Source organism: Triticum aestivum, chromosome 6B (genome assembly GCF_018294505.1).
Source record: "Triticum aestivum cultivar Chinese Spring chromosome 6B, IWGSC CS RefSeq v2.1, whole genome shotgun sequence".
NCBI lineage: Eukaryota > Viridiplantae > Streptophyta > Magnoliopsida > Poales > Poaceae > Triticum > Triticum aestivum.
Genome location: NC_057810.1, coordinates 666883210 through 666906107, shown reverse-complemented (window position 1 = coordinate 666906107; position 22898 = coordinate 666883210). Strand labels below are relative to the sequence as shown.

The following is a 22898-nucleotide window of genomic DNA, read 5'->3' as shown; positions in this document are numbered from 1 at the left end:
TCATATCTCACATTGAGTTACACTTTATATGTGGTTGTTACTCATGAATTGGATATGTGCATGAATATGCATAGCTGCCACTAAGAAATGAATATGCATGCAAATATCCAGAGTTTGCATGTACCAAGTGTTTGTGCAAAATTGATCAAAATAATAACAAGTAACACTCTCCTTTGTAACTATTATGCATGTACCAAACATATCATTTATAAGTAAATCTTGTTGCTATCCTTTAGATAATAACAAATGCATCCTTTATACTAAATCTTTTGGCTTTCCTTTGAATAATCACAAGTGATATGCATGCACTGAGTGCGTCAATTATAATTAAATCATTTGTGCTCTCCTTAAATATTCACAAGTGGTATCCATGATTTCCATAAACAGTAGATTGTATATGAGTTTTCTCTTGTTTCTTCATTCACCCTTGCTTTCGAACGATGTGGTTATACTATTTTTTTTCTTGAACTAGAGGAAAGAACAAGGAAAATGCTGTGGCCCTTCATAAGTATCCAAGGCACTGGTTGCGCCGCCTTCGTGCATCAGACCAAGGCGTTGGGGACATGCCAAGGCAGATGCAACAATAACATAATAGGCTATTTCCTTTCACCTGCCAGATAAGAGGCTTGTGTTTGACATCCGACCGGTATAATCAAACTGGAAATCCCCCTCACTGCTTATTGGCGGAACTCCTGAAATCGTTGGTTGCAATAGCCTTGGAACTTCCGGCAAGCATGCTTTGAGCCTTGAAACAACCTCAATCATTGTCGGTCTGTCGATGGTTGCGTTTTCGACACACATCATGGCAAGGTCTACCACACTCTGCAGGGAACTAGCATCATATTGATCCAATAACCTCTTGTCGACAACATCGTGAATACTACCTGTAGCAATCTTTTGACGAATCCAGTTTGGTAGATGGATGGTTTGAGGGTTCACCAATACCGGGGGTTGGCCAGTGATGATCTCCAAGAGTACGATGCCAAAACTATAAACGTCTGTCTTGACTGTGAGCTGGAAAGTTGCATGGTACTCTGGGTCGAGGTAGCCAAGAGTGCCAGCAGCAACAGTAGATATGTGTGTGTGAGCATCATTAAATGCCCTTGAAAGACCAAAGTCAGATATTATCCCAACCAGATTCTTATCTAGAAGGATGTTGGGGGTCTTCACATCTCTGTGAACTACTGATGGGGTGCATGACTCGTGTAAATACTCCAATCCTGTAGTTTATTGAAACACATACTTTTCCATAACACATAAATACACATCACATAAATATGAATACATAAATGAAATTGAACCTTGTGCAGCATCAAGTGCAATGTAAAGTCGTTGTTCCCAATTCAAGGTATAGTCATCTCCTGCATCAAAACATACCAAATTAATGCAAGTGCCATTTACTACACGCATGACAGCAGAAATCCCAAATTTTTATGTGAAATATCCCTTCACAGCACGCGTCGCAACGCCTGAATAGATCCATTTATTTTGGTCCTGCGCATGCATGTCTCTACTATAACCTCCCCCCCCCCCAATTTAATGGGTGGGGCCTAGTGTGTCTCCTAATCTTGCTCATGTGAGTTGCTAAAAAGGGATTGCTTACACCTGTCGAGAATCAACTGCACCAACGCGCACGTGAGATAGAATCGCCCTTTTTAATGTTTGAACATATTTAATCTAACAAATGCTGGTTACAGATGCAACTATTAACCATAGCATCAATTGGTTATAAAACCATGCAAAATAGGCATGTTAATCTTCGAAAGGTAATTGCTTTTCCTTCTCTTTACTAGTGCTCTTCTTTGTTACAAATGTGATTAATAAGAGAATTGAGTACTAAAGTATTATTTGAACATGTACCTCTCTGGTTAGTGTGTTCTCTACAGGGTTGGAGATGTACAAGTTTATAATCATTGATTGACTCCAAGAGTGTAGCTGTGCTCACCCCAATTTGTTAAGTGTGCACCTATTACTTAGAATCTGCGGCTCTTTGAATGTAATTATTGTGGTCTTACTTATTAGTCCAATGTATATACCAAGTAAAGTAGGTCTACCAACACATTTGACTTGACTAGCGACATCATTAATAGTCTAGTAAATGAACCACACCTTTAATCATCAACAAATCAGTTTTAACTCACTAGGATGCCAAAGTCAGACTAGTCAGTTTTTAGAGTTTTTCCCTCATACTGACGACTATATCCTGATAGTTTTTATATTATGTTGTGAAGCAACATTTAGAGACATTAAAATTGTACACTAATCGAGCTCTCTTAGACCATTAGTGTGTTTTAACTGTTGGGTCTGCTACTTTGGGCATTTGCCGGTCGTTGGATGCTATTCTGGTCCCCCTTGGGCTCTGTACGCTGACCACCTTAGAGCTCAACGGAAGTGGGTCGCTGCTCCAGGAAGTATTTCAGGGGTTTTCTATGATTTTGGACCAAATGGGCTAGATGTCACGTAAGTATATCTAAGAAATCCCTAAAATGGCAAGAATGTTGTGGAGAAAAAGAGAAGCAGCCCCACAAGCGTCGATCGCTGCATGTGTGGACGTGATCCCTGGGCGATGCGGGAATCGGTCGATGAGCTATCTGCTCGGTCGACGTCTCTAGTGAGGGGACCAGACCGGTTGATGTGGAGGCGAGGTTGCGGGTGATGCATGTGGAGGCGAAGCAACGACGAATTGTTCAAATGAAGTTGAGGCTACTCATATAGTGGAGAGTAATTTAGACTAGTGTCATACATATGACACTAGTCTATGTTATCACCTTCATAGTGCAAAGTAACATGTATGTAGTATCATAGATGGTAGCATTTATTAGGTCGTAGACTTTTTTTGTCTTCGGTTGCATCATAGTGCAAAGTGTCATGCATATTATGTTACCACAAACATCTCTCTCCTTATTAACTACATGTCACATAAGCAAACTTGCCTTGAGAAACGTTATGTTACTAGCTAAGTTACTCCCAGTATGACCAGTCTGGTCCTCAAGGATTGAAGGGGCAACCAACCTTTAGTTTTCGGGAACATTCATCGTGATTGATGTGCGCCACTCGTAGGTGGCCATTAATTGTAGGGAAGTGTTTGGTTTTCCCACAGATACTTCCTAGAGCTCCCCTACCTCCAGGTTATCTTCAGCTCCATCCCCAGGGTTTCTTCATGTGCCCTTCATGTTGGCTCTTTCTGGATCTCTGCTACTTGACACCAAATACTATACCCGACTGTGTAGCTGGTGTCCCTATGCACGTTGTCATCCAAGATGGCCGCTGCACTGCTCCATAAATCACTTCAGAGGATTTAAGAGGGTCATGGACTACGGATCCAAAGGATTTTTTTACCGGTCACATCGACACAACTTAGAAAACCTCCTGCGGCTGGTTGTTGCTAAGCTTCGATGCACTTCTTTAGTTCTCAGATCCTTCAATCTACATATGGTTTGATCTGGAACACTTTCTATACTTTATTTTCCTGTGTATTTTTTGGTTTTGTATGATGTTTGCAGATGAAAATAAATCTCAAATTAGGATATATATATAATGTGTGCAACACACTAATGTCATTGAGAATTCAGCAAACGTAAAGTGTCTATTACTCTATGCAATGTTTTGTACCATTATAATTTATATGTACCGGAGGAAACGGGTGCCACCGACGAAAGGGTGACCGAACTTTGATCATGTTGTTGTCAAATGGTGTCTCCAGATCATGTTGTTGTTAGATGGTGTCTCCAGATCACTTCAATGATGTGAATTTCATAGAATGAACAATATGAGTTTCAGTGAATGTGATTGTTCTGTTGAGCTCAAAACTGTTGGAAGTATGACCTAGAGGCAGTGATATCGTTTTACTATATTTCCTTTTCATAATTAGAGTTTATATTCTATGCTATAACTCCTATGATCCTGGAACATGTGATTCAGTGGAAAACTCATATGCACGTGTAGAACGATAAACAGTAAAATAAGATTCCTAATCCTTCCTATAAGACTAGCTCAAGTGTTGTTGGTGATCACGTTTTCCGAATCTTGAGGTATCATTAAGTGTAACAATAGTCTGAAAACAACATTGAGAGTATGACGTTAGAACAACGATCATATTGAATCGACCCAAACTTGTTTGTTATACTTTGAGATAATATCATCATGTATCAATTGTTATAACATGGAGTATTAACTTGTGATTTTAGTTCCTTAGACCATGAGAGTATGATAGTCAATTCTTACCGTACAGTGAGCTTTGGGGTTGCTCAAACGTCATCAGTAACTTGGTGAACATAACGACAACTTACAGGTTCATCGAAAAGTTTGACAAGGGACACGGTAGCTCGAGAGTAAAATTTGCTCCTCCAACATTGGAGAGATATTCTTAGGTCCCTCTCGGTGTGACGGCATCCATCATCGTCTGGCCAAACACAGGTGACATCGTCACGGGGATGATGGAACACGACAACGAGAAAGAAGAACAAAACTGGTAGCAAGGAGACCGGTATAGTGAGCATGTGTATGACCCAAGACGATACCAATATATCTCACCTTGGGTTTACAAAGTATCGTGAAGCAAAGGTAACATCACATGATAACCAAAGGTTCACTCGAATGTCATTCATGTAATCATAGGGATCGATATGGACGTCACGGTTCCGCTATCGGTCATTGAACGAAGGGGTTTCGTTCACGTTTATGATTTACCGAACCTACATGGTCACAAGCTTAAGGTAATCGTGATCTTCTAAATGTTAGTAGGACAAGAGTATCGAGGATTTATTTGTGAAATAGTTTCATTAATATTCGGATAAGTTCTGAGAGGAACCAGAAGCGTTTCGAGGTCATAGGAAGGGTTTCAGAGGTTATTAGGCAATACTGGGTATTTCGAATAAATAATACATAGGTGAAAAATGTTTTCGATGATGTTCTATTAATAATAAAAGGCCCTATAATTGTTAGAACGCTTTTGTAATTAATTAAATATCAACGGGCCTTAAAGGCCCCGTGTGTCTTGGGTCACGAAGGCCCAAGTGGAGGTGGTGCCCCCCTTTCCAAAGGGGAGGCTGAATTGGACTAAGCGAGGAGTAGGTGAGGAGTCCAACTCCTCCTTGGCTGGCGCCCCAAGGGGGGACTTTTCCCTCCTTGGTGGCTGCCCCTCTCTCCCCCTCTAATGGTATTGGCCCCTTTTCTATACACAAGTTTTAGGTGTCTCCTCTAGTCCAATACTACTAGTTCTAGTTGAGATAATTAGAGTTAGTTCTAGTTCCTCTAATCCACATAATTAGAAGCCCCGTGTGTCTCTAATCTCCTCTCTAATTCTCTAGCAGCGATTAGTTCAGGACGGTGAAGTGTTGACAGATCATTAAGATTGTACGCTTGCGAACTGTAGAGAAGTCATGCGTTCGTTCTTCGGTTCAAGGGGATCGTTCGAGGGAGCTTTGCGGGATCATTAGTTGACTATTCTAGGGACTCCAAGTACGATCTACATTGACTTGTTTGCTTCCGCTAGAACTCAAAGTTGGTAACGATCATGATCCAATTCTCTAATGCACCTTCATATTGTTCCTGGGTGTTCATAGGGTGATTATTTTCTGTTTTCTACTACGTTTTCCAACAGAAACAATCATTTTTATTATATGTTCTTTTTTCAACTATAACTTGAACCTTTTTGGTTTCGTTAAATTAAATCGGGGAGGAATCCCTTCTTAAAAAGAGTATTGGGACTAACGTACACATGACCACATCATATTCATCTGAATGATATCTATATCGATTAGCATGGGATGTGTACATGTTATGTTAGTTCTAGTCGAATTCACATAGAAACTCGCCTTCCAACTAGAAGATACTAATAAACATAAAAAGGGGGAAAATTAGAGTGGACAACTCGGGACTAGTACCTTTTAAGCCATGGAAACACATTGATCATGTTGTAATGATTTCCCTTCTTTTGCTCTGCAGTTTGTTAGTTGTGTTTTTGCTGTGTTTGGCATTGCCAATAACCTGCTACAGCTCTCTGGCGCACAGATTCTTCCCTACTAGTTTCTAACCGAGGTTGGTAATTGAGGTGTTTTTTCAATAGGCCACCTTGTCTTGATATATATTACCATGAAAGTTCTACTTGATTCCCAACAAACTATAGTGGAGGTGAATTTTTGGAAGTTGATTTCGTAATCACTAAAGCTGGATATGAACTACAGTTACAAACAAGGACAATGTAGACACAATTTCTTATTTGCATACATCTCTCATTTACATTATATCCTCGGTTAGTCTATTTTGACACCTCTGTTTATTCTTTGTTAGTGTTCAAGTCCAACTATCTCAACATTCCTCCCATGTTGCCAATTGGTTCTTGGTATGTCTTTGGATCAACTGTTTTCATTTCATCCATTCAGGTAAATCTGAATGCTTCGTATATGTAATGTTAGTCCACTTGACCATTTGATAACAATGACACGCAACAACACTGAAATAATACATGTATGGTGCTACATACATGTTTCTTTTAATGGTTCTTTCCCTCTTTGCTGGAAATACAAGAACCAGTTGTCAAGATCACATGCCATATAGTTGTTCAGGTTTTGGTTTTCCAAGTTTCTGCTAGCATGATTAGCTATTAAAATTTGGGATGCACTAGATAAATGTTAGATGTGCTACTTGTGTTGATAGACCTACAATGAAATGACAATGAGCGGATATGTATAGTTCACTTTTATACAGTTGAAGTTATGTTCTTTCACTCATATCGTCTTTACATGTTCCTGAAAATGAAATTTGATTCAAAGTGGCATGTATGGATGTAGACATGGTTCATAGACATATCTTCTTATAGCTCTTATAGAACAATAGAGGATCAACAAATGGTTTGGTACCATGGTTACGTACAACTTTGTATTCCTTAGTTACCTAGCATCAGTCTACTTACTTTATGAAGAGTTGATCCTATGCCATCTATTTCGGGTTACTCTATTTTGGCATGCCATGCGCATGCTGCTACTCTCTATGTGGTATGTCATACTAGGGTATTACTACTTTGTAGTATCCTAATTTTGGTGGTTACTCTGGTTCTATGCCCTGCTTACCTAGGGAAAGTTTGGTTCGTTGGAAAGACTAGTTGACTAGAGATAGATCTAAATTTTCCTGGTTCAATGTAGTATTAATTGTCAATTATTAACATCGTCAACATTTTACATAATAATATACCACCTGTCTGTTTTTTTGTATATTCTTATCATCCCATTGCAAAAATAGATGGACGCAACAACACGCACCAATTATGATCTAGTATATTGACATAATTGGGAGCGTAGGTGGTTTTTGAAGTGGTTAATCAAAGTTGTTGGCATTTGGATCATTTCGTAGTTGTCGATTCTGTAGGTAATAAAACCCTGACTTGCTCAACTTGCTTTTCAGACTGAAAAATTTAAGATTTGGTTGAATGGTTAATTTTACAAAATTCAACTACAAACTGCCTTTGTCAGAACTGAAAGAGAAGCTAGAGATATAACAAACACCAATTTGGATTGGTTCTACCTAAGTCATGTAGTCAAGTATGCTTGATAGAAACCATTAAGTAAAGTTAAGAGAAAAACCTCCTCTTAAGATTTGTTGAAGATTTCCTCTAGGCATGAAGTCATAAACGAGTGCTAGGCACTTCTTGTTTTGGCAATATCCTGCCAAAGTCACGAGATTCTTGTGATGAACTTTGGACAAGGTTTGCACCTGCGGCATCGTATATAATTAGAGACATCCCAGAGTTCAAGCCAATTGCATTAGTTTGATGAAAATGGACTGTCAAAAGGCTTTAGACATCTTACAGACTTAAGAGTTTCTATCGAAGAAAGCAATGATTTTTCTCAGTCGATTTAGGTCATACCTCTGGGAGGAAGTCTGTTGACTCTGCTATTGATGTCTCCATAAGCACCTTAACAGCTACTTCATCGCCATTTTCCAGTATGCCATGATAAACAGTACCAAAACCTCCTTTTCCAATGATTGATTGGAAGTCCTTAGTGATGAACTTCAACTCTACATAAGTGAACCGTCTGATATCAATATGTAGGGGTGTTTCCTCTTCATAAATATCATAGTCCTCATGATCTCCTGAGTTCCCTGCAAAGCTAGGAAGTTGGTTGTTAATAGAATTAAAGGTTTGAAGCACATGTCTAATGTCTATGACCTATTAATTTATGAGAAATAAATTTGAGAGAGCATCATTTTATTTTACCTTTTTGGCATACCTTCCATAATACGCCCAACACAACTAGGAGTGATACCAATACCACTGGAACTATGACTGCAGTGAGCATGACATGTTTGGAGTTCTTCGTATTTGAACAATACATGTATTTTCCTTTTGAGCAAATGGGATTGCCTTCTAGTCTAGTGACGCAATTACACAACATATTAAAACTCAAAATCTTAGGTGTAACAACTCTATCTCGTTACAATTATAACATGCCTCCATTTTCTAACGTAACCAACCTGATAATAGTGCTTTCAAACTAAATTAATCTCTAAAAGAATAAAACTACATGGTTTCTAAATAGATTTGTATCTCACTCTCATATTGAAAACCTATAGGTGATAAAGCATTAGTAGTTTTTAGATAGTAGTATATGTACTAGGGGCGTGTTTTGGATCAATACAATACACGGCCAAAGTGTAGCTTGCCACACCTTTTGTGGAGCCCAAATTGGTTGCCACAATTTCATCAAAATTTCGTAAGAGTTTATGTGTATGAGAAGTCGGATATGATTTAGAAAATGTGGTCTGGAAAGAATATGGCATTAACTAAACAATGGCAGAAGAAAAAGGAAACTTCCCTGACTGATATGGCAAAGTACATGTATGAACCAAAAATTCCCTTAGCTCCTCAATTGTTTTCAACCAATGCATTTATGTTATATGTGCAAAGAATTGTTCCTAAACTTTGAATTAATTTGTATCATTATTTAGTGATAACTGAGGTTTGAGCCATTTTCTTTCGGGTGATAAAAGTACAATTATATCAACTAGTGATCGTGCAATAGAGCAAGCCAAACCTTAAGTCAAGTAGGCCGGCCTGAAATCTTTGAACAATGGAATTAGGGATTGGTCCGTCAAGCTGGTTATAAGACAAATTGCTGAAAGTAGTAGCTAAATCATCAATCTAAAATTTATACCATTAGCGGAATGTTGAAACGGTACAGAAACTCACAGGACTTTTAGTGACTTTAGTTCATAGTTTGGAATAGTGCCCGTCAAGTTGTTGTGAGATAAATCCCTACATATATTTTTGCTCTCAAGGTCACAAAATATGCCAACATATTTTCATTTAGCTCATCAAAATTATGCGGTAGGGATCACTTACAAATTTTCCAGTGATGCCATCATGAAGAATGATATAGCTAATACACCTCTTAGTTTGCTCGTAGACATATTTCTGCAAAATAATCTATCTCACTAAGAGTCGTAATTTACCTACACCATTGAGCTTACACGTGTTATTATAATAACTCACTTAATAAAAGTGATTAATTTACAAACATAGTGTTTTGGGTTTGAATTACCAGTGTTTTCAAGATATCAGCTACTCCCTCCCTTCCAGTTTATATGACCCGCACATATCCCTCAATCGTCAATTTAACCAATGTGATATGAGTATACCATTTGAAACTTTTTTCGAATATGAATTCAATGATATACCTTCTGAGGCATATAACTCATATTTGATTGGTTAAATTAATGATCTAGGGCACGTAGGTCTTACAAACCAGAAGAGAGTGAACACTAATGTACTCGGTAGTAACATACAACCTTCGAAAGCAAAAACTAATTTAGAGCAACATGTAGCGTTAAACTAGTTGGTATTGATGTGATGTACCCCAAAGGTTAAAAATATGATAAACTGTGTCGGATGGGTCTTGGTCGTGTTCTTACACTCGGACAATCCTCGGATTCTGGTTGCCATTCGAATAGTCGCAAGTCAAACCTTCCCAGGTATACTCTCTTGGGGAGCATGGATCTCCATTCCAGTTTCTTCCCAAATTGTAGTGTTTTTTCACCTCTTTCATGTAATTGACTGCAAGAGCAAAATGAAATAAATTACATGACAAGGGAAACCTTCCTAAACATGACAATGATAAAGGAAGCTGTACATGTTGATAAAAGAAGTTGTATATGTTGATAAAGGAAGTTAAATATTAATTAACATGAAACAACAACTTTCCCCTATTTTTTCAATGTAAGGTCATGTCAGTGTTGAACAGAGCAGGGAACCTTCAGGTGTCTATGCAGTGGGAATCATTCACGAGTCATGACTGATCTTACCGTCCTCGGAGGAAGTGGTGAGGTTGTCCGTCCGAACAATCGAGTACACCTCAAGCGCATTGATGAGCGGCGGGAGCTTCGAGCCGGGGACCTTGCGCAGCATGAAGGACGTAGTGTTGGACCCGCTCAGGAACCGATTCGTCAAGAACCGATTCGTCGGGTACATGCTCTCTACCCGCATCGGCGACAGGGACACGTCCTGGAACAGCAACTCGTCTGCGCTGTAGACATTGAACGTCCTGTTTGGGATGTCGCCAGCTATCTCAGTGAAATGGAATATCGGGAGAAGCTCCATGCCCCTGATGTCCAGGTTGCTACCGACTTCCACGCTAACTTCCATAAAGGAGTAGTTTGTATCCAGGGTCGTGGCTTTCTGGAGGATGACCTCCGGTACTTGGAAGACGTCAATGCTGTTGAGCCTGTTCACTGGTTTGCTAGTGTTCAGGCTGATCCAGGGGTAGGTGTTGAAAGAGAAAGACCAACCCGCCCAGAACCGGTCGTAATTGTCCACTGGATATCTTCATCGCACACAAAGACAAGGGAAAACAGGTAAATGAAACAAATTTGCAACAGTTAATTTGGTTGAACTAAGGAGGGTCGGAGAGGGTATCTTAAGGGTCATAAATTTGCATCCTAATTGCTACGGGAACTGCCAATCCCAACTTAATTCTTGAGACCGTGAGATTGACTAGTACTTCCTCTGTAGAAAAAATATAAGAGTGTTTGGATCACTAGTTCACTACTACTTTAGTGATCTAAACACTCTTATATTTCTTTACGGATGGAGTACTAGTTTTTGTTAGAAGCAATTGCAGGATTCAAGAAACAAAAGAGTAAGCACTGGAAATGCATTCACCTAGCCTACAGAATTTAAAACCACACTTACAGGAGAGACATAATTCAGATATAATCCGAAACCGGAGTAAATATTATGGATGCCTTCTCACCTTGTGATATACTCAGCGGCGTCCCCAAATCTGAACCGTCTCAAGTAGCTGACAGACACATAAGTACTCAGAAAAGGGTACATTGCATCTCCTAGTGGCCTCAGCTCCAATGAAGACACGAACGGAGTCCCTGAACCCAAGTTTATCAGACAGAACGACAGGAGGTTGGCCGGAGCCATGGTGAGCACCTCTTTCCATAATGTGAGCGATGGATCTAAATTTGTCAAGTTCACTGTCTCCCAGAAATTGACGCCGATATGCAGCCCAAATATGAACGGCGAGCCGTCCATACTCCTGTTCAACCCATCATAGTTTCCGTAACTGAACATGGCCCTCAGCAGAAACTTCTTACCGATGGCGGATGGCAGCGTATAGCAGTTCCGTTTGCCGTCAGGGAAGCTCCTCAGCGTTTTTTGTTGCTCGTTCCCTGCATCAGCAATGAACTCTGCAGAAATTTTGGAGCTCAAACCGCCTTCCATAAATTTTCCGTCAGAATCATACGGTAGTCCTGTGGCGCTGTCGTTGTAGGTGCTACCTGCACTGCCTGTCCATCCACAGTCGACGCTTAGGAACCCTGCGCAAAATTGAGAGTATGCATCACTGTATCAGTTTCACGCGTTCCTAGTTCAAGGTCTACACAAGGATTATTTTGTTTAGAGCAACCTACGCAAAGATCACGACTCACGCGACTAGATATTCTGAAGGCTCTAGCTAATAATATGTGGATTGCTAAGATTTTAACAAAGTGATTCTTTAAAAATTGCACACTAAAGTAAACTGAAATGTGCAGATGGAGCAGGATCAATCAGGTGCAGGATCTAGAATGAAAAAAAGCTACGAAGGATATGGCTTGTATTACCAGATTGGCCATCGACTCGAAGCATCATGACCAAGATGAGCAGCAGCGCCAACATCCATGTCAGTTTCGTACGTTCCGAGCAACTGAAGCTGCTCGCCATGGTACTCCTCGGCTCTCGCAATGTCTGGAAGCAATCAAGCGAGAAACTCTGTATCTGCTACCAATGGCGTGTGTGGCGATATAACAGAGAAGAAGACTAACGCGGTTTGGTGCACTGGAATGACTTGGCCTCGGCGCTTAATTAAGTATTTAGAGGAACAGAACTTCTGCTAATCAGTACTCGTGAAAGGAATGCAACTTGGAATAGAGTTTGCACGTCAACTATCGTGCTATTGGACAATCTCTCATGACCTAGTGTGCATCAGGGGCAACGACGAAGTCCCAAGTCACTGTACAGCTGTCTCCTATAGCGACGCACGCTGACATTTCACTGAATTACCAGTAATAAAATTGTACTCTTCTCAATACAAAAAGAAGGAGAACTTGCAAGAGCAGTTGGAAGATGCGACGCCAAATCCTAGCATGACCAGGCTGACATAAGAATGAGCGAGAGTTTCTCAAAAAGAAAAGGAACAGAGAACGAAAACGTTATTGCTCTGACGTTCGCTGGGAAGGGTTTTCTCGGCATGTGGCGTGGCCGATCTCCTCGCACAAATCTCAACACGTTCGTTGGAAAGATCATTTAGAGGAAACGCCTGAGCGGAACATACTTCTTCGCTCGTTTGATGCTACCTTTTTTTTAAGGGGAATCTAACATATAAAGCCTCAAGAAGTGCTAGGCACAACCAATGCCTAGAGCGCACGTTCGTTGGAAAGATCATTTAGATGAAATGTCTGAACTGAATATAGTTGTTCGCTCGTTTGATGCTACCTGAGGGAACGACCTTCGCGAGGAAACTTTTTCCCTATATTGGTGTCATCATGACGATTTTTTGTAGTCTCTACTCCTAAGGGAGCAGTTGGTAGTCTCGCTTCCAGGTTTTTTTTTAGTCCCACCTCCCACGGTTTATTTTGGTACCTCCTCCCACCTCTAACTAAGCCACCACAAACCGAAAAAACCTGCTCCTGAGTCCCGAACCCGCACCATTCCACGTGCGACCCTCAATAGACGTTCGAAGGAAAACCTGTGACAAAAAACCTACGACGGTTAACCAGCGATAGAAAAACCGTGCGGCCGCACGTACCAGCGACGAGTCTCTACTCCTAATGGAGCAGCAGATCGGTCTCCGTCGCCAACCAGACCTTCGCACGCCCGATCCAGCCCTACGCCCCCTCCGCGGCCGATCCATCCCCGTGTCGCGGCCGATCCATGCCCTATGCCGCCGCCGATGCCTCCTCCTCCACCTCCATTCCCAAGCGAGGGCGCCCGCGGCCGCGGTCTTCTCCCCCAGCCACCATGGCTGCAGATCCACTCACGGCCGGTCGTCTAAGCTGCAAGCATGGATGGATGGATCCAGGAAGGTATCCTTCCTCCCTGGGTGGAGCGAGCTGCACATCCCATTCGGCCCTCTGTAGCCGGCCATCTCCGCCTCCTCCTCGCCGTCGCCGCCGCCGGGGATCGCGTCTTCACCAAGCGCGAGCTCCGCCCCATCCGACCGACCGCAAAGGGGTGAGTTTTCTTCATCCCAAAGCCTCCTGATTTGCTTACTGCACTCTTGCCATTCCGATGGAGACTAACCTCCTCTGGCCGAGCCCCAACTCTGCATCTCTCTCCCAATTACCCTCACCCCGTCACTTTGCTGCAGGTTGTCCATTGTAAATTTTCAAGGAGATTCAAATGTTCCTCTTCTGGATGATTGAAGGTAATACTTGGTCCAATTTTGCCACAAAAATAATGTTAGCTTGTCATAGTTACACGTATATGCTTATGAGAATTTTCATGTTTGTTAGACTAAAAAAACTGTATTTTCTCCTTTTAGCCAGTGGTTAATTTAGCAGAGCATTAGCACAGTATTGGTCTGATCAGCGAAATGATGATCACGAAATCCCGTTGATAATCAAATCAGCAAAGATAGTAGCAGTTTCCAGTGTAACTTGTTGTGTCCTCAAATCAGCAAAGATAGTAGCAGTTTCCAGTAGACCTTTTCTACTGCAATAGGAGCTTCAGGCAGGGCATTGATGATTTGACGGTGATATTGGTTAACATATTGATTTGTTAATATTTTTTAAGTATAAAAGCTAAATGTAATCTGCACAAGAGCCAAACCTGCAGAAAGTTAGAGTGCGTGTAGCTGTTTCAGAACCTAGGGAAAACTAGCTTAATTGGTCTCTTTAATATTTAGTGAGTCTGTCCATGCACTTTTAGCTCTACTCACCACTAAAGATATCTACAACTTTCATGTTGAACGCATAGTTTAATTCAAACAGTAACATGGTCTAAGTCCGCATACAAGGTTACTGTACATAGAATCACATAAAGATTAATTTTTGGACTGTGAAACTAAATTGGACTGCTACTTTTAAACCGTACATCAAAATAATGCAAATAGATAGTCTGTAGAAAGCATGGGACGTATCTCTCCTTTTTTTTGCGATTGATCTCCACATTATGTTTGGAGTCCAAGTCAAAATTATGCAGTTTTTGATAGAGGATTTGGAAAGACCGAATCTGTATAGTAGGTGGATTACCCAAAACAGTTGACTTCATCCAACCCAACCTCACATCACTGTGTAAAGTTTGTAGCACTTATTTTATATGCAGAGCACTTGTGAACTAGGATTTTGACCAAAAGATTTCGAGTGTTTTATGTGAGCTTGCATTGCAGGGATACTTGAAGCTAGGGCAATCCAAGTAAGATAGCTTCATCCTCAGGCAACAGGTTTATGTTATCTTATCATGGAGTCATTTTTAAGTTTGTGCCCAACGCCTTCATCCTTAGAATGGCTGCCCAGATGGCAAGCCACCGTACTCAGGCGACTGCCGCGCTAGGTATTCTCGACCACTGCTGCAGTTTTTCATTGTTGTGCTTATTCCATTTGCACCAACCTTGCTATTTAGTAATATGAGCGTCTATGTTTCTTCTACTACAATGACATGATAAGATTACCTTATCCCTTTCAGCAGGGTGCTCCAACTTTTGATGCTGGCGAAGCTTTTGGAATGATGGCTACATAATTTGTTAGTCTCCGTTGGAAGCTTAATTAAACTGAGGTAAATATGCCAGATTCTTTTGTCAAATAATAACATGGCTGTCTATTTTGTTCTCAGGACCAATATCTGTGCCTATCAATGAAATTTTGAGAGTAGTTTTTGTTGCCTCTATGTAACCCTGATAGCAGCTTCTCTGAAGGTTCAGATGTGTGGCAAAGGATTTCAATTTTCCTGTTTACACAAAGGAAACTTGAGGAAGGTTCATATTTCTCATGCTCGGTGCTGTGCTCTCAAGGTTACATAGACAAAAATGCCTCCTATTTACACAACGGCAACCCGACGAAGGTTCAGATTTCTCATGACTGGTTCAATGGGTATTTCATGCCTGTGCCATCATAATTATTAGGAAAATGTAGTTTGTTTTATAGCTGATGATGCTCGATGCTTTTTACCTCAGTTTAGTAAATGCTCTATTTTAGCTCATAAACTACATGGCAAACAGGATGACGGGGCGGGTCGGGAGGCGGGGAAAGCCGTCCATGGCGATCCTGGTGGCGTTGCTAATGGCGTCAGTGGCACTGCCGCTCCTCATGGTGCCCGACATGCTCTCTATGCCAGGCTCCAACGGCGTGGATCGCAGCGCCGCCCTGTCGCTCCCACGCCCGTGCTTCAGCAGATCCGTGTTTGAGTCGTGCATACCTTTAGCCGCTTCCCCTCCAATGTCCACGACTCTGATATACCGTGTTTGTTAGTCTTGACTGGTGTTTGTTCTCCGTATTGTTGTGCAGGAGGCTGGAGAACAGCAGGGAGAAAAGGGAGTCGTGGATGGAGGTTCTGTACTTCTGTTGTATCAACATCTTCTCCATGAGTCTTTTGCCCCCACTCTGTTTTTGGTTTGGGCCGAAACGTCATCGTCTTGATTCTTTACGTGGTTCATTGGCTCAGACTTGTCCTACATGGCCGAGCGAGATCGAGGCTAGCCGCTGGTAATGTTCTTCTCCCGTGCAAGTTCCGCACTGCATTGAAGCATCCAACACATGGTGAGACATCTTTTTAGCTTTTAAAAAACGTGCACCATCCTTTCTCATCCAACGTATTTTTCACCCCTGATTTGTGACCTCCTAATGAACATGAAGATTCATATGCTAGCTAGAACACAATATATATTTGAAAGCAATATTTTCTGATGTACTATCCGATGAAATTTTATTTTCGGAGACGTTCATTCATAATTTTGACGACCTCTTGATTCATGTCATTGGTAGTTATTTCAACAGAACAAAGATGTTTTTCAGCACTTTTCAGATAGGAAATATCCCTACGGAATATTTTGGACAATATACAACATGTTCTGTGGGCTTGAAGAAAATATATAACATGATATGTCACATACTTTATTGTTAAGTTACAAGAATAGTTGTGGACGCCATCCAATTTTACATAGATTTCTATTTGTTGTGCACTGATATTTTTGTAGTGTGATGATATAAAGAAGGAATGTACATTATAGGGTGTTTGCTACGTGCTACATATATCTTACTCAATAGCAGTTAGTCAGCTTATATTCCAGTAATGAGAAATGGCACAATCATCTCGTGCCATTTCGTGGGAGCAGTAGAAGTGACATCTATGCTATGGTCTGAAGTAGAATTGTAGAACACTAATTGTATGCTATGGTCTGAAGTAGAAGACATTAAGGCGGTTCAGCTATCATCCGAGCATTCAAATAGGCAATGTTCTGTCAGCTAGAACGCATCAAGTTTTTGGTTGATGTTCATACTTTTGCGTAATGTTCCTACTTTGGCTGCGCACAGATGTAGCTACGTTACAGGTGGGACATCAGCCAAGTATGTTTCGAGGTGAGACGTCCATCAAGTTTGTTTGGAGGTGAGACATCCAGCAATTTTGTTTGAAGCCTCTGCAGACCTTCTCACAGATGTTTGTTCATATATAAAATTGACTATTCCAAATAGTACACTGATAATTTTGCCGAACGAATCTTATTTGAAGAAAGTAAGGGCCTTAGAAGAAAATAAAAAAGTAAGTTCCCCTTGCACCATTGCACGTATTTAGTAGATTAAATATGTTTTTTCCTAAAAAAGATTTTTTATGAATATTTGTGTTTGCAAGCACTTGTTTGAAAGCCATTTACACTTACTTTTGGATGTACCTCCTGTTTTTGAAGTGAAGGCCATTTACACTTACTTTTGGGTGTACCTCCTGTTTTGAACCCATTAACTTAGATTCTGTTTTAATTTGTGGATATATATTCCTTAAACCAATTGTTCTTCGATATTCTGATGGTTATAAGAAAAATGTAAGTTCTTGTTTAGGATTTACATTGAGTAAAAGTCAACCTTGCTTAGCGTTTCAATTGAAGAATTTGTAACAAAATGCTCAACAGTAAGGAAAAGTGTGTTTCGTTTGTTGTGTGTATCTGATTTGATTAGCACCTGAAATCTTGTTGAACTGATAAGGTTGTACATTTTCCAAATTGTTTGTCGGAAGGGTAATTTCTTTTATTGCTCATGAACAGAAATTGTGCAGTCCAGCTCCTGCGTGCTGGTCACCGAGCTCCACTGTGTCCAGCTCATCCGACCATGTGCTCCACTGCATCTAGGTCAGCCGATCTTGTGGCAGAGCTACACTGACGCAAGAGCAAATAGTTTTACAATTTCTTGTTGTTCCTTTGTACTGGATAACTGTGCATTTTTAGAGGTGTGAAGATGTAATGCAATAACAGTAACTGGGCGTAGGCACATCCGTCTCGATAAGCATTATGGGAGCGGACAAAGGCAAGGCATTCCAATGTAAGAAATGGATGAAGGCAAGGTATGTCATTCTAAAAAAGGCAAGGCATACCAGGATGCTACATTGCTTAATGTCCAGTTCTCTACGCTTTCCCTATAGCAACCTTTTTTAGATCTTATGAGTTGTGTTTTCCTAACAAAAAAATGTCCATATGGATTCACTGAAATAAGATTATATTATCAGCAATTTTGTTTGCATGTAATTAATTAGTGATAGCCTATGCCTCACATGACTATTTTTTCCAGTTCAGTTGTATCCTTCAATATGGGTGCAATGAAGTGTGGATAGACAAACACATTTCTTTTATATCATTGACCTTGTTGATTTATATTTTCAAAACTGATAGGAATGAAATCCATATGAATCTTGTGATGCCAAAGCTCTAAGTGCTGATGATTTAAATTCCTATTAAAAAAATCCTTAAATAGAAAGTGGACCTTATAGCGGAGAATAATGTGTAAGCTACAGGTGGAGTCCATCTCAAGGGAAGTGAAACCGAAAACATAGACCACATTAGAGTCGAAGATAAGGTGAATGCAATCACAGATCCACATGAGAGTCAGATAAGATTGCTGAATGCAATCAGAACTGTCAAATGTGTGTTTTCCAATTTTTCATGCCGCATGATCTCTGCCCACTTTACTAGAAGAAGAGCCTTCCTACATGGTGAAGGTGGATAAGGAGCCATTCAACTTAGAGGAAGTGTCTCAATAAATGTGTGTGTTACCAAGGTTGAATTGTCTACTCGCTCTCTTTGAGGTTATGTTCCTTCCCGTCTATTAAGCTGTTAGTATCCTTATCACCGTGTCTGGCTCCACTGAAAAGCTCACACCGCCATGCTTGAAGAACATAAATGGTGGTACATTATTCTGATATATTTTATGTGCCGCCATTGTGGTAGAGCCCGGCATGAAGGGTGGGTCCAGTATATAAGCAGGTGGTACTAGCACTAAGATAGGAAGGTCATTTCCGCCCTTGTCCTTTGTTGATGGCCTGCCAAGGCGGCGTCGATTACTGGTTCAATTTGAACACGAGTTAGTGGATTTTATTATAAAAGTGAGGTTTAAGAGTGGGTGATGGTTATTTGGGTTGATATGTTCAGTTATGGCTGTCTGAGCGAAATAATTTCCATACCTTAGAAAATATGGCAAAGTGCATTTAATTAGAGATGGCATTGCAGCAAATTGCATGAGTGAGCGGTTCATATTTTTTCATTAAGTCATACATTTTTTTGGTTAGGATGAAAGGGTATATGCATTGGGGGGTTGTTTCAAGAGTTAATAATGGACACGGTGGTGTATCAGTTGCATGCCAACAGCTATATCATATTTTTGTTTCATCGTAATACACGACATTCATTTCTGTGTTACAACATGGCAATGGATCAGGAGACGTCGGATCCTCCTTCTTGGCTCGGGGGTGTCATGGGCGGCGCATGCCTCGCCCCCCTTGCTGGCGGTGGGATCGGCGTGAGCACGGGAAGGGAGGATTAGGGCAGAGAGTAGGGCGGTTGGTGGTGGACTCTTTATTAGCGGTCCGTGGGGAAGTACGATGCGAAGGAGAGATGTGTCATTGCGATGGTGATGCGGGCGTCATCTGCCTTTAGAGGAGAGTGCTCCAGTGAGAAATGTCCTGCTACAACAAGAAATCAAGCAGGAAGGGAGGGTCCTGCAGGAAAAGGGAAGGGTGCGTCATGGGGTGGAATTTTTTGTTGGGACTTTGGACCGCCTGTTTAAGATAACATGACAGATAGTACGGACAACCATATGTCTCCCCCATGGGCTGGATTTGGGGGTGGATGGACTGTCCAGATGGTTGGATTTTGGATAGCCCGTTAGGGGCTTGTTTGATGCTCAAACACGCCCGGATGTAAGAGAAATGAATTTCAACCTTGGAAACGGCCTTAATCGTTTATTTGATTTATTTATATGCACTATAGCTCGTATCATACATAAAGAAGCACTCGAAATAAAGCAAACACGGCTGAACTTAATCATTTGTTTGATTCATTTATACATATTGTAGCCCGTACCATACATACAGAAGCACTCGAAATAAAGCAAGCCGATTGGGATTCCGATATATCTGAACAACAACGTTTATATCTGTATGGTATTCCAATGAGCATAGGCGGGTAACAAATTCGGAATACAAACATTTATTTTTGTCATCACTATATAATATAATATTAATTTTGGAAATTGCGGGGATGTGCCTCGCTATTTTGGTTTTCATTTTATGCTCTGGTGGAACAGTAAAGAACCGGTTAAGCCGCTTTGCGCGATGTGTATTGTCTGTTAAATGTTTGAAGACCTTGGATGTGAAGTACTCGTGCTAACTACATTTTTTTGCTTGTGTAGGATGAGTATGAATTGAGGAGCAGTTTTTATTATATTTTCTAAAACATGGTGCGAATGAAGCTAAAGAATCTTTTCCATTGGGCGAGAATTTCTTAAGCGCATCAAGTAGTAGATCTTAATAATTTTAATGGATTTTTAATTGGATCATTGCTCTATGTGTATACAACATCAATTTGCATTTTTGTTATCAATTATTGTAAGTGAAGTGGACTTCAATTATTTCTATATGTATACATCATCAATTTGCATTTTTGTTATCAATTATTGTAAGTGAAGTGGACTTCAATTATTATGCAATTGTGTTTGTGCTATATTGTCTCTACATGTGAAATTTAATATGCATTAATTTTATATAACACCAGCAAAATATTTCAAAAGCTCGTAGCAACGCACGGGCAGTCTACTAGTATATACTAGTATGGCAGCTTCTTCTGATGTAACATGACAAATTCCTAAAGACATGTGGCAGTTTCTTTTTTGCACCATGGCGATTTCTTCTCTTTGCAGCTGGCAAATCATGAATATTTTGTGGCAATTTTCTCCTGCTGTAGGATGACAATTTTTTTGACATGTGCGAATCTCTGATACACATGGTAAATTACTCTGCTGCAGCATGACAAATTCCGACAATTCTTTATGCTAGCATGGCAATTTTTTCTTTTCAACATGGAAAACCTTTGATGGTGGTGGCGTCGCGACTCAGGCATTCTGTCGAGTACATGGTTCATGTGGGAGCAGCAAGCCTGCTAGCATCAATGATGCGGTCTTGTACTCCATGGTTGTAGCCATCGCCACATTCCTTGGCACCCATTGCCTCATCATTCATGATCTCTGCCTCCCTTATCCGAGCAAGGCATGACGCGCTCTGGTTATGCTAGACGGTGATTGCGACTGCACGACTGCTTTAATATCCTTGTGCAAGCGCTCCATGTATTGATGGATGGAGGACTAGATTCTTAGAGCAATTCCAGCGGTTGGCCCCGAGGGGGCTCTTAAAATCGCCGACTGGCGGCAACCCGGCGATAAAAATCGGCTTGGGGGCGATCGGGTTCCCAGCCGCCGCCCCCAGGGCTAGACACCCTTTTTTAAGCTGTTTTGAAAAGAAAAATCGGCTAAAATTCGGCAAACATGACAAAGTTTCGGCGAACAGGACATAAACTTCGGCGTTCAACTTTTTTTACATAGAAAACATGAAATTTATTAAAAAAAACAAGGAGCCGCGACTACAGGCCAAAGAACTCGCTGAACGCGACGTAGTCGTTGTCACCGCTGTCGTCCTTCTCCTTCTTCACGCCGCTGGAACCCTGCCCGGGGTCGCCCAGGCGGACAGGGTTGGCCGCCGGCGATGCGTCATCGTCGCTGTCTTCAAGCACGATGACGCCCCCTTCGTCGCGCCCACGGCAGCGCGCGGCGATCTCCTCCAGGGCGCGGCGCTGGCGCTCCATCTCCAACCGCGCGCAATCTTCTCGCGCCCACTTCATGACCGTGTCGTCGAGCCCCGGATCCGTCTTCATGTTGGCGAGCCCCGGCTCCGTCTTCACGGTGGTGAGCCCTAGCTCCGTCATCGGCTTAACGAGGCGGGAAGGAGTCGAGGAGGAGGCACGCCCACCCTCGTTGATGACGATGTGGGTGCTGCGAGTGCGCCGGCCGAGGGGCGTTTCGCGGGCTCGGCCTTGACGCTGAAGAGCGCCGGCGACCCAGAGGAGTGGGAGGAGGATCGGGAGGAGGAGGAAGAGGAGCCGGTCCTCCTTGGCATCCATTGGCCACCACTCCAGCGGGGGACCGGGGCGGCCGGGTATGTCAGCGGCGGATCATTGTCGCCCTCGAGGTACTCGAGGACGGCATGGAGCATGTGGCCGGGAGCGCCCCACCACAGGAGGCGGTCGTCGCTGTTCTTGCTCCCCACACCATCGGCGTGTTGTTGGTGGAGGCCAGCCACTCCGCCTGCCGGCGTTCGAAGTACGCCGCCCACTCCTCGTGGTTGCCGGCGGCGTACTCCGGGAGGGCCCGCCTCCGACAGAGACGCCCGCGCACGCTCGATCTCGGCGCGGAAGTTATCGAGGCGCGTGACATCGGGCACGGGGGAGGGGGAAGGGGGCAGGGACGCCACCGCGTTGAGCCTCCACCGTCCCGGCGCGCTCATGTCGGGAGGCGCCGGGTAGTTGGCTTCGTGCAGGAGATGGGCTTCCCACTCGTGCAGAGAGCGGCGGCCGAAGCCATTGGCCGCCGCCGCGTCGCTGGGGAACCTTTCGCCCATCATCTGCGGCGGCTGTGGGAAGGGAGAGGAAAGAGAGCTTGTCGGCGCCGGCTGTGCACGGGGAGAGAGAGGGGGCTGCGGGCGGGTGTGTCCACCAACGGGGGAGGTTCTGCTTTATATAGCGGCCGGGGGAGGTGGGGGCGTCGCCGCGTGTACATGTGGCAGGAGGGGGCGCGTCGTCTCACCGCGTCGCCCTTGAGGAATCAATGGAAGGCTGAGCGGCGGTAGGCTTGGCATTGATTTCCCGCGGGAAACTGAGGCGTTGTGAGGACGA

At 42.4% G+C, this 22898-nt stretch overlaps 1 protein-coding gene and 1 long non-coding RNA gene across 25 annotated transcripts; one reads left to right on the top strand and one right to left on the bottom strand.

Moving 5' to 3' along the window:
- Positions 1-351: 351 nt before the first annotated feature.
- Positions 352-12205, bottom strand: LOC123139562 (senescence-induced receptor-like serine/threonine-protein kinase). The gene is made up of 12 exons (XM_044559338.1): positions 12106-12205; positions 11247-11820; positions 10300-10817; positions 9910-10051; positions 9341-9412; positions 9188-9253; positions 9033-9113; positions 8216-8370; positions 7865-8100; positions 7581-7710; positions 1302-1361; positions 352-1220 (listed from the first exon to the last, which is right to left on the bottom strand). Exons 1-12 carry the CDS (start codon positions 12203-12205, stop codon positions 607-609), a joined length of 2748 nt encoding a protein of 915 aa, XP_044415273.1. The 3' UTR covers positions 352-606.
- A 1091-nt stretch (positions 12206-13296) lies between these two features.
- Positions 13297-20586, top strand: LOC123138932 (uncharacterized). 24 transcript variants are annotated; one of them, XR_006469403.1, is made up of 12 exons: positions 13318-13714; positions 13851-13907; positions 14871-15034; positions 15167-15256; positions 15402-15541; positions 15699-16027; positions 16142-16236; positions 17011-17083; positions 17207-17236; positions 17733-17816; positions 17953-18028; positions 20368-20586. It is a non-coding gene; the product is annotated as an uncharacterized lncRNA (long non-coding RNA). The 24 variants fall into 24 exon arrangements; XR_006469405.1 differs by having other exon boundaries at positions 17940-18028; XR_006469407.1 differs by lacking the exon at positions 17207-17236 and having other exon boundaries at positions 17940-18028.
- The last annotated feature ends 2312 nt before the right edge of the window (positions 20587-22898 follow it).